The sequence below is a fragment of the Oncorhynchus nerka genome, linkage group LG1 (genome assembly GCF_034236695.1).
Source record: "Oncorhynchus nerka isolate Pitt River linkage group LG1, Oner_Uvic_2.0, whole genome shotgun sequence".
In the NCBI taxonomy this organism is placed as follows: domain Eukaryota; kingdom Metazoa; phylum Chordata; class Actinopteri; order Salmoniformes; family Salmonidae; genus Oncorhynchus; species Oncorhynchus nerka.
This window is the reverse complement of record NC_088396.1, coordinates 52,557,806-52,569,969: the sequence shown is the minus strand read 5'-3', so window position 1 is coordinate 52,569,969 and position 12,164 is coordinate 52,557,806. Positions and strand designations below refer to the sequence as shown.

Sequence of the window (12,164 nt, the reverse complement as noted above, 5' to 3'; positions counted from 1 at the left end):
TCTGTTCTGAGTGAACAGGGAGGGTCAAGGCTGGCTGAACATTCCTGTAGCCTGCTGTCTGTTCTGAGTGAACAGGGAGGGGCTGGCTGAACCTTCCTGTAGCCTGCTGTCTGTTCTGAGTGAACAGGGAGGGTCAAGGCTGGCTGAACCTTCCTGTAGCCTACTGTCTGTTCTGAGTGAACAGGGAGGGCCTGGCTGAACCTTCCTGTAGCCTACTGTCTGTTCTGAGTGAACAGGGAGGGGCTGGCTGAACATTCCTGTAGCCTGCTGTCTGTTCTGAGTGAACACGGAGGGTCAAGGCTGGCTCAAACTTCCTGTAGCCTGCTGTCTTTTCTGAGTGAACAGGGAGGGTCAAGGCTGGCTCAACCTTCCTGTAGCCTGCTGTCTGTTCTGAGTGAACAGGGAGGGTCAAGGCTGGCTCAACCTTCCTGTAGCCTGCTGTCTGTTCTGAGTGAACAGGGAGGGTCAAGGCTGGCTCAACCTTCCTGTAGCCTGCTGTCTTTTCTGAGTGAACAGGGAGGGTCAAGGCTGGCTCAACCTTCCTGTAGCCTGCTGTCTGTTCTGAGTGAACAGGGAGGGTCAAGGCTGGCTCAACCTTCCTGTAGCCTACTGTCTGTTCTGAGTGAACAGGGAGGGTCAAGGCTGGCTCAACCTTCCTGTAGCCTACTGTCTGTTCTGAGTGAACAGGGAGGGTCAAGGCTGGATGAACCTTCTTGTCCACTCAGTGTATCATAATCATTTACACATGTGGTGTCACACAGTCGACACACATCTGAATTCTTGGACCTCTCAGACCACACTGTAATATCCTCCATGCTGTCAGGTGTTATCGCTGTCTATTTCCTTCACATTGTCTCTTCTCCTTCTCTCCCCGTCTTCTCTCCACAGCGTGAGTGTATCTCTGTTCACGTGGGCCAGGCTGGAGTCCAGATGGGCAACACCTGTTGGGAGCTGTACTGCCTGGAGCATGGGATCCAGCCGGACGGACAGATGCCCAGTGACAAGCTCACAGGTAACCTCGACGACTCCTTCACCACCTTCTTCAGCGCCACGGGCACCGGGAAGTACGTGCCACGCGCCATCTTCGTCGACCTGGAGCCCACCGTTATCGGTAAGTTGTTTGTCTTTTTACAGAAACTTTTATCCTTTTGAAAAACATTTCAACATTTACGACGCCTCTACTGAAGCAAATCTCAGATGTGCCAGTGCATTCAGTTTCTAAATGTGTACAGAACATCATCCCCTGGTATCTGGTCTTCTCTCCATATAGAAAAATACTGTTTTCTCTTTCTCCAGATGAGGTGAGGACAGGCACCTATCGCCAGCTGTTCCACCCTGAGCAGCTCATCTCAGGCAAGGAGGATGCTGCCAACAACTACGCCCGCGGTCACTACACCATCGGCAAGGAGATCATTGACTCCGTCCTGGACAGGATCCGTAAACTGGTAAGAATGATTAAAGAATTAATTGTTGACAATTATGAAAATTGGAGACATGATATTTTTATTATTTTTTTATTTGACCTTTATTTAACTTGGCAAGTCAGTTAAGAACAAATTCTTATTTTCAGTGACGGCCTAGAGGGCAGAACGACAGATTTGTACCATGTCAGCTCAGGGGTTTGAACTTGCAACCTTCCGGTTACAAGGCTCTAACCACTAGGCTACCCTGCTGATAAACAAGAAGCTTTTCTCCCATAATCCTCGTAACCCATAACCCCCATAACCCATAACCCTCTTAACCCATAACCCTCGTAACCCATAACCCCCGTGACCCATAACCCTCGTAACCCATAATCCTCGTAACCCATAACCCCCATAACCCATAACCCTCTTAACCCATAACCCTCGTAACCCATAACCCTCTTAACCCATAACCCTCGTAACCCATAACCCCCATGACCCATAACCCTCGTAACCCATAATCCTCGTAACCCATAACCCCCGTAACCCATAACCCCCGTAACCCCCGTAACCCATACACCTTGTAACCCATAACCCCCGTAACCCATAAACATTGTAACCCATAACCCCCGTAACCCATAACCCTCGTAACCCATAACCCCCGTAACCCCCGTAACCCATAACCCCGTAACCCCCGTAACCCATAATCCTCGTAACCCATAACCCCCATAACCCATAACCCCCGTAACCCATAACCCCCATAACCCATAACCCCCATAACCCCGTAACCCATAACCACCGTAACCCATAACCCCTGTAACCCATAACCCTCGTAACCCATAACCCCGTAACCCATAACCCCGTAACCCATAACCCCCATATCCCATAACCCCTGTAACCCATAACCCCCATAACCTATAACCCCCATAACCCCCGTAACCCATAACCCTCATAACCCATAACCCCCGTAACCCATAACCCTCGTAACCCATAACCCTCGTAACCCATTGGACATACTGTCAAATCCTCTAAAACAACGTTCAAGTCGGCTTATGGTAGAGAAATAAACATTAAATTCTCTGGCAACAGCTCTGCTGGACATTCCTGCAGTCAGCATGCCAATTGTACTCTCCTTCAAATCTGTGGCATTGTGTTGTGTGACAAAACTGCACATTTTTAGAGTGGCCTTTTCTTGTCTTGTCTCCAGCACAAGTTGCACCTGTGTAATGATCATGCTGTTTAATCAGCTTGTTGATATGTCACACCTGTCAGGTGGATGGATTATCTTAGTAAAAGGAGAAATGCTCACTAACAGGGGATGTAAACACATTGGTGCACAACATCAGAAATAAGCTTTTAGTGCGAATGGAACATTCCTGGGATCTTTTTATTTCAGCTCATGAAACATGGGACCAACACTTTACATGTTGCGTTTATTACATTTGTTCAGTGTAGAAACAGACAGAGTAGCTGTAGCGATTGTAACAGCCAAATTAACAAACATTATATTGTCTATAAATCAATAATTAGGGATGTAAACAAATTTGTGCAAAACATTTGAGAGAAAAAAGCTTTTTGAGGGATCTTTTATTTCAGTTAATTTAGAAAGTATTCACGCCACTTTAATTTCCCCCCATTTTGTTCTGAGTTTAAAATGTATTAAATTGAGATTTTGTGTCACTGGCCTACACACAATACCCCATAATGTAAAAGTGGAATTATGTTTTTAAAAATGTGTACTAATTAATAAAAAAAAAGATGTCAGCTGAAATGTCTTGAGTCAATAAGTATTCAACCCCTTTGTTATGGCAAGACTAAATAAGTTCAGGAGTAAAAATGTGCTTAACAAGTCACATAATAAGTTGCATGGACCCACTCTGTGTGCAATAATAGTGTTTAACATGATTTTTTAATGACTACCTCATCTCTGTACCCCCACACATACAATTATCTGTACAATTACATACAATTACCTGTAAAAGGACCTCAATCGAGTGGTCAATTTAAAACACAGATTCACCAACAAGGACCAGGAAGGTTTTCCAAAGCCCCACAAAGAAGGGCACCTATTGGTAGATGTGTAGAAATGTAAAAAAGCAGACATTGAATATCCCGTTGAGCATGGTGAAGTTATTAGTGACACTATGGATGGTTTATCAATACACCCAGTCACTACAAAGATACAGGGGTCCTTCCTAACTCAGTTGCCGGAGAGGAAGGAAACCTCTCAGGGATTTCACCATGAGGCCAATGGTGACTTTAAAACTTTGAGCATGGTGAAGTTATTAGTGACACTATGGATGGTTGCTTACCAAGACGACATTGAATATCCCGTTGAGCATGGTGAAGTTATTAGTGACACTATGGATGGTTGCTTACCAAGACGACATTGAATATCCCGTTGAGCATGGTGAAGTTATTAGTGACACTATGGATGGTTGCTTACCAAGACGACATTGATGTTACATGTTTTACTTAAATCAGCTTGAAAATCTAGGAAAAGACTTGAAAATTGCAGTGATCAACAAATAACTTGAAGATATTTTGAAAAGAATAATGTGCAAATCCAGGTGTGCGAAGCAGCACCCAGAAAGACTTACTGTAGTATTCGCTGCCAAAGGTGATTCTGAAATGTATTGACTCAGGGGTGTGAATACTTATATAAATGAGATATTTCTGTATTTAATTTTCAATACATTTGCAAAAATGTCTTACTTAAAACATGTTTTTGCTTTTTCATTATGGGGTATTGTGTGTAGATGGGTGGAAAAATACATTTAATCCATTTTGAATTCAGGCTGTAACACAACAGATGTGTAATAAGTCAAGGGGTGTGAATACTGAAGGCACGTAAGTAATTTATCACCATGGAAGGCCAAAACGCCATCCCACCAACACAGGTTGGTCTTTTCAAAACAGCTCTTACACTAAGAGGGCATTATCATCATGTTCACAATTTCACAGCATTATTCCAACCTCATAGGGAATCGATATAAAACACAGGAACATTATGTGTTTGGCCTTTTGAACTGCAAAATGTGTAGAATTGCAGGAAATTAACTTTAAAACATATTTTTCTTCAGCATCGGGGGGCACTAACATCTTTTCCAGCGAGGTTGGGGGCCACCCCAACCAAATCTCGCTTAGGGCCCCACAAGTCTAGAGCCAGCTCTGTACGAGACGATGAACGTAGTCTACGTGGCTGTTTATACAACTTGCATGGCTGCAGTGACACCTAGTGTCTGTAAGTCTGTACTGCAATATCATGCCTCCCAACTATTCTCAGAAGTGAACCACAAGAGACTAGATTTCAAATTGAGTTGGAAAGTCAAGTCAGTGATTGAAAAGCACAATAATTTTTTTTCTCTCTATTGTGAAATAAAACTACAGAATGGTTTTGGGTATAGACTGTAATACTACAGAGCAAACTCTTGTAGCCCTAAAGCCCGAAGGCACAAAGCAAGTGCAAGTCTAGTGCAAGTACTGGTTTAAGTGTTTCTTAAAATAAAATAAAAATGTTTTGCCACTTCTTTGATGGCCTAAATCCTTATCATTACTGTGACCCCACCCAGAGTAGCCTATATCTAGTTGTTATTCTACTTCCTAACCATTAGGATTTGTAGTTTCTATTTTTGAAATGTCTTCAAATTTATTAACATATGTTTTAGGTAGCTACAATAAAATGTATTTTAGTTTTTTTGTCATTATGGGTATCGTGATGTCATTATGGGGTATTGTGATGTCGTTATGGGGTATTGTGATGTCGTTATTGGGTATTGTGATGTCATTATGGGGTATTGTGATGTCATTATGGGGTATTGTAATGTCATTATGGGGTATTGTGATGTCATTATGGGGTATTGTGATTTCATTATGGGGTATGTATTGTAATGTCATTATGGGGTATCGTGATGTCGTTATGGGGTTTTGTGTGTAGATTAAGGATATTAGATTAAGGATATTATTTTAGAATAAGGCTGTAACGTAATAAAATGTGAAAAAGGTCAAGGGTTCTGAATACTTCCTGAATGCACTGAAGATGCTCTGGCATTCAAAAGCAGTTCTACTTTAGGACATCAAACATCTGCCAGGGAACAATCATACTGTATCAACGAATGGCTGCAGCAACTGTTACACCGTCTGACAAGCTGCATAACAGATGAGACCTAAATTAGACAAAAATAACAATTAAGTTGATCAGACAAGATACTAAGTCATTCAAACAAAAATAATGTTGTTGTTTACGCCATCCAAAAAGGTACATTATAAATCACAATCTGGGTCACCTGGGCATAATTTGAAAGTTTGTTCTGTTGCCAACATGACTAGCTTATTATAAAGGATCTTACAGTGTTAGGCTTTCACAAGGCAATTCAGAGAAACAGATCTTCATTTTGGTTTGCACAGAAAGGAGTCCTGAGTGCATTCAGGTTCGTGTGCCTGGCAATTTTTCCTCTGTCCAGTGCCTGTGCTATTTTTCCAGTTCCTCTGTCCAGTGTTTGTGCTATTTTTCCAGTTCCTCTGTCCAGTGCCTGTGCTATTTTTCCAGTTCCTCTGTCCAGTGTTTGTGCTATTTTTCCAGTTCCTCTGTCCAGTGTCTGTGCTATTTTTCCAGTTCCTCTGTCCAGTGTCTGTGCTATTTTTCCAGTTCCTCTGTCCAGTGTTTGTGCTATTTTTCCAGTTCCTCTGTCCAGTGTCTGTGCTATTTTTCCAGTTCCTCTGTCCAGTGTCTGTGCTATTTTTCCAGTTCCTCTGTCCAGTGTTTGTGCTATTTTTCCAGTTCCTCTGTCCAGTGTTTGTGCTATTTTTCCAGTTCCTCTGTCCAGTGTTTGTGCTATTTTTCCAGTTCCTCTGTCCAGTGTTTGTGCTATTTTTCCAGTTCCTCTGTCCAGTGTCTGTGCTATTTTTCCAGTTCCTCTGTCCAGTGTTTGTGCTATTTTTCCAGTTCCTCTGTCCAGTGTTTGTGCTATTTTTCCAGTTCCTCTGTCCAGTGTTTGTGCTTTTTTTCCAGTTCCTCTGTCCAGTGTTTGTGCTATTTTTCCAGTTCCTCTGTCCAGTGTTTGTGCTATTTTTCCATGTCCTCTGTCCAGTGTTTGTGCTATTTTTCCAGTTCCTCTGTCCAGTGTTTGTGCTATTTTTCCAGTTCCTCTGTCCAGTGTTTGTGCTATTTTTCCAGTTCCTCTGTCCAGTGTTTGTGCTATTTTTCCAGTTCCTCTGTCCAGTGTCTGTGCTATTTTTCCAGTTCCTCTGTCCAGTGTTTGTGCTATTTTTCCAGTTCCTCTGTCCAGTGTCTGTGCTATTTTTCCCCATCGTAATCTTTTCTTTTTATTGGCCAGTCTGAGATCAATGGATTTTTCTTTGCAACTCTGCCTAGAAGGCCAGCATCCCGGAGTCGTCAATTCACTGTTGACGTTGAGACTGGTGTTTTGCGGGTAAAATTTAATGAAGCTGCCAGTTGAGGACTTGTGAGGCGTCTGTTTCTCAAACTAGACACTCTAATGTACTTTTCCTCTAGGTCAGTTGTGCACCGGGGCCTCCCACTCCTCTTTCTATTCTGGTTAGCGCCAGTTTGTGCTGTTCTGTGAAGGGAGTAGTACACAGCGTTGTACGAGATCTTCAGATTCTTGGCAATTTCTCGCATGGAATAACCTTCATTTCTCAGAACAAGAATAGCCTGACGAGTTTCAGAAGAAAGGTCTTTGTTTCTGGCCATTTTGAGCCTGTAATCGAAACCACAAATGCTGATGCTCCAGATACTTAACTTTATTCCTCCTTTAATCGGGACAACAGTTTTCAGCTGTGCTAACATAATTGCAAAATGGTTTTCTAATGATCAATTACCCTTTTAAAATGATAAGCTTGGATTAGCTAACACAACATGCCATTGGAACACAGGAGTGATGGTTGCTGAAAATGGGCCTCTGTACGCCTATGTTGATATTCCATTAATAATATGCTGTTTCCAGCTACAATAGTCATTTACAACAATAACAATGTCTACACTGTATTTCTGATCAATTTGATGCTATTTCAATGGAGAATAAAAAGGTGCTTTTCTTTAAAAAAACAAGGACATTTCTAAGTGACCCCAAACTGTTGAACGGTAGTGGAGATCATCCATTACCTGAGCATAATCCCAAAAAACAAAGGATTTCTTGGCCCTACTGTGTTGTTTATGATTTTGTTTTGTCATGGAGGACTGATGGGGATCATTGCTTCGACATGAATAATAAATGCTGCTCTCATGGAATGGCTTTGAAAACGACCATGCTGTCTGCATGTGAAACATGCATGGAGAGCCATTTTAACATGTATTCAATGTATTTTTTTTTTACATCAATAATTGTATTTTTTCTATCAATAATTATACATTTTCATATCCAAAAATGTTTGTTTTTTTATATAAAAAATACTCAGTAGGGTATCTACTAACAATATGTATCCCATGTACAGTGTATTGTGTTGTCTTATACTGTGGTGTGTTGTATTGTGTTGTGTTGTGTTGTTTTGTGTTATATTGTGTTGTGTTGTGTTGTGTTATATTGTGTTGTATTATATTGTGGTGTGTTATATTGTGTTGTGTTATATTGTGTTGTATTATATTGTGGTGTGTTATATTGTGGTGTGTTGTATTGTGTTGTGTTATATTGTGTTGTGTTGTATTGTGTTGTGTTATATTGTGTTGTATTGTGTTGTGTTATATTGTGTTGTGTTGTATTGTGTTGTGTTATATTGTGTTGTGTTGTATTGTGTTATATTGTATTGTGTTGTGTTATATTGTGGTGTGTTATATTGTGGTGTGTTGTATTGTGTTGTATTGTGTTGTGTTATATTGTGTTGTATCATATTGTGTTGTGTTATATTGTGTTGTATTGTATTGTGTTGTGTTATATTGTGGTGTGTTATATTGTGGTGTGTTATATTGTGGTGTGTTATATTGTGGTGTGTTATATTGTGGTGTGTTATATTGTGGTGTGTTATATTGTGGTGTGTTATATTGTGGTGTGTTATATTGTGGTGTGTTATATTGTGGTGTGTTATATTGTGGTGTGTTGTATTGTGTTGTGTTGTGTGTTGTATTGTGTTGTGTTGTGTTTTATTGTGTTGTGTTTTATTGTATTGTGTTGTGTGTTTTATTGTATTGTGTTGTGTGTTGTATTGTATTGTGTGTTGTATTGTGTTGTGTTGTATTGTATTGTGTTGTGTTGTGTTGTGTTGTGTTACCATATGAATGAGACATCATCATTTGAGCTGCTGGCAGAATACTAGTGGCTGTCCACTGGACGCAAAAACGATGATTGATAGGCAGCATCAATTTATGCAATTCAACTGTTATTAGAAAACACATATACATTCGTGAACAGCCATCAACAACAACTTCAATCCGTAAGGCGAAAATTGCTAAATGAGAGAGCAGCAGTGTGATTATTGAGAAAAAAAAATCCCAGGGGAATATGATTTCTTAATCTGGCCCTGTCTACAAAAGTATATTCCTGCAATCCATTAAATGCATTTGGTGTGTATTCATATTGGTCAATGCTGACTTGAATACCATTGAGAAAACATAAAAGTATAAGAGCACAAAGAGAGACCCAGATGCACAGGAGGCACATGGTTAGAGTCCAAGATGTTTGTTAATCCAAAAAAGGGGTAGGTATAAAGATTGGCTGTGGACTGGCAAAAAGGTCAAAACCTGTTCAGAGTTTCAGAGGTACAGAATGGCAGGCAGGCTCGGGGTCAGGGCAGGCAGAATAGTCAGGCAGGCTGGAGGTCAGGGCAGGCAGAATAGTCAGGCAGGCTCGGGGTCAGGGCAGGCAGAATAGTCAGGCCGCTTCGAGGTCAGGGCAGGCAGAATAGTCAGGCAGGCTGGAGGTCAGGGCAGGCAGAATAGTCAGGCAGGCTCGGGGTCAGGGCAGGCAGAATAGTCAGGCAGGCTCGGGGTCAGGGCAGGCAGAATAGTCAGGCAGGCTGGAGTTCAGGGCAGGCAGAATAGTCAGGCAGGCTCGGGGTCAGGGCAGGCAGAATAGTCAGGCAGGCTCGAGGTCAGGGCAGGCAGAATAGTCAGGCAGGCTCGAGGTCAGGGCAGGCAGAATAGTCAGGCAGGCTCGAGGTCAGGGCAGGCAGAATAGTCAGGCAGGCTCGAGGTCAGGGCAGGCAGAATAGTCAGGCAGGCGGGAATGGAGTCAAAAACGGGAGGACTTGTAAAGAGAAGAGGAAAAGACCACTCTGGTTGACTTGACAAACATACAAGACAAACTGGCACAGAGAGACAGGAAACACAGGGATAAATACACTTGGGAAAATAAGCGACACCTGGAAAGGGGTGGAGACAATCACAAGGAACAGATCAGGGCGTGACAAAAGGTGACAAAAAGAATTTGGGAAAATTTCATTTTGAAAGTATGCCTTATCCTAGAATGAATCACCTCGATTTTCAAAGTACTGTATCTCTCTGTTTCTAATATCTTTGTATCTGTCTGTGTCTAATATCTTTGTATGTGTCTGTTTCTAATATCTTTGTATCTGTCTGTTTCTAATATCTGTGTATCTCTCTGTGTCTAATATCTTTGTATCTGTCTCTGTCTAATATCTTTGTATCTCTCAGTTTCTAATATCTTTGTATCTGTCTGTTTCTAATATCTTTGTATGTGTCTGTTTCTAATATCTTTGTATCTGTCTGTTCCTAATATCTTTGTATGTGTCTGTTTCTAATATCTTTGTATCTGTCTGTTCCTAATATCTTTGTATGTGTCTGTTCCTAATATCTTTGTATCTGTCTGTTTCTAATATCTTTGTATCTGTCTGTTTCTAATATCTGTGTATCTCTCTGTTTCTAATATCTTTGTATCTGTCTGTTCCTAATATCTTTGTATGTGTCTGTTTCTAATATCTTTGTATGTGTCTGTTTCTAATATCTTTGTATCTGTCTGTTTCTAATATCTGTGTATCTCTCTGTTTCTAATATCTTTGTATCTGTCTGTTTCTAATATTTTTGTATCTGTCTGTTTCTAATATCTTTGCTGGTAATGTAATGGATTACAGTTCGATTCTTTTTGTAATCATTTACTCCCCAACTTGGTGAATCAATGAATCAAGTCACATGAATCAAGTCACGTGCATCAAGTCATGTGAATCAAGTCATGTGAAACAAGTCATGTGAATCAAGTCAAGTGAATCAAGTCATGTGAATCAAGTCATGTGACTACTCAGATATTAATACATAAGGATCAAACGAAAGCCACTCCCTACCAGGTGTCCTTTCTGAGGCTTGTAAATAGCATGTAAATTATGCTCTTTAGATTATGACTCATATGAAGTCACATTGCTGCTAAAATAAAGATGTTATACTGTCTTATGTCATATATTTCTTTTTAACATGATTGTTTAATGTTTGGGGTATGTGACATGAAAATAACCACCATATGTTTGTTTGAAAGAATGTATTTGATGGTTTTATTTTACGCTATGGTGACACATTCCGTTCTCATGCAGTTGTAAAACTCCCTCTGTCTCTGTCTCTCTCTCGCTCTCGCTCTCTCTCTCTCTCTCTCTCTCTCTCTCTCTCTCTCTCTCTCTCTCTGTCTCTGTCTCTGTCTCTGTCTCTGTCTCTCTCTCTCTCTCTCTCTCTCTCTCTCTCGCGCTCTCTCTCTTTCTCTCAATTCAATTCAAGGGCTTTATTGGCATGGGAAACATGTGTTAACATTGCCAAAGCAATTCTCTCTGTCTCTCTGTCTCTCTGTCTCTTTCTCTCTCTCTCTCTCTCTCTCTCTCTCTCTCGCTCTCTTCTCTCTCTGTCTCTGTCTCTGTCTCTGTCTCTGTCTCTGTCTCTTTCTCTCTCTCTCTCTCTCGCTCTCTCTCTCGCTCTCTTCTCTCTCTCTCTCTCTCTCTCTCTCGCTCTCTCTCTTTCTCTCAATTCAATTCAATTCAAGGGGCTTTATTGGCATGGGAAACATGTGTTATCTTTGCCAAAGCAAGTCTCTCTGACTCTCTCTCTCTCTCTGTCTGTCTCTCTCGCCCCATCCTTCCATTTCCCTTTCATACACTGTGACTCTTATCTTGTGTGGTAGTTCACCTTCCTGGCATACATGTATCTGTGTTTTGTTGGTTGCTCGGCAACGGGTGTGTGTTTTAGACAGATGACCCTCACCTTGCCACCCACGTCTCCCTGACACCTCCGCCCACACTCTGTGTCAAATGTCATGGAATTTCTACCATATCTCTGTCTCTCTCTCTCTCTCCCTCTGGCTCTCTCTATCTCTCTCTCTCTCTCTCTCCCTCTGGCTCTCTCTCTCTCTCTCTCTCTCCCTCTGGCTCTCTCTCTCTCTCCCTCTCTGTCTCTCACAATCTCTCTCTCTGTCTCTCTCTCTCTCACACACTCTCTATGTCTCTCTGTGTCACTCTGTCTTGTCTCTGTCTATGTGACTGTCTCTGTCTCTCCCCCCTCTCTTCTCTCTTCCCCCCCACCCTCTTTCTCTTGCCTCCTCCGGCATATTTCCCAGCATGCCGCTCTTCCCGGTTCCCCCAACCCCCACCTGGTCCACATTCCGTAGGCCAGTGGGATCTGCTTTTTTTACATGAATTAAAAATAGATATTTTACTAACAGCAACAACAGATTCAACAAATGGTGGATCCGTGGAATATGTTTAGAGGGTGTAATACAATACAATGTAATATGACTTATTTACAATGTAATGTGACTTATTTACAATGTAATGTGACTTATTTACAATGTAATGTGACTTATTTACAATGTATGTGGC

The 12,164-nt window shown here is 41.5% G+C and overlaps 1 protein-coding gene across 1 annotated transcript; it reads left to right on the top strand.

Annotated features, from left to right (window-relative positions):
* Positions 1-778: 778 nt before the first annotated feature.
* On the top strand, positions 779-11,953 carry LOC115124879 (uncharacterized). The gene is made up of 3 exons (XM_029654374.2): positions 779-1,111; positions 1,297-1,469; positions 11,903-11,953. The coding sequence occupies exons 1-3, from the start codon at positions 814-816 to the stop codon at positions 11,951-11,953; spliced, it is 522 nt and encodes a 173-aa protein (XP_029510234.2). The 5' UTR covers positions 779-813.
* The last annotated feature ends 211 nt before the right edge of the window (positions 11,954-12,164 follow it).

Excerpts from the sequence above, each read along its gene's own strand:
- LOC115124879 (XM_029654374.2), top strand. The coding sequence starts at position 814 with ATGCTGTCAGGTGTTATCGCTGTCTATTTCCTTCACATTGTCTCTTCT. Across the intron at positions 1,112-1,296 it reads CCTGGAGCCCACCGTTATCG|ATGAGGTGAGGACAGGCACC; the intron begins GTAAGTTGTTTG and ends CTCTTTCTCCAG. Across the intron at positions 1,470-11,902 it reads GAATGATTAAAGAATTAATT|CATGCCGCTCTTCCCGGTTC; the intron begins GTTGACAATTAT and ends CATATTTCCCAG.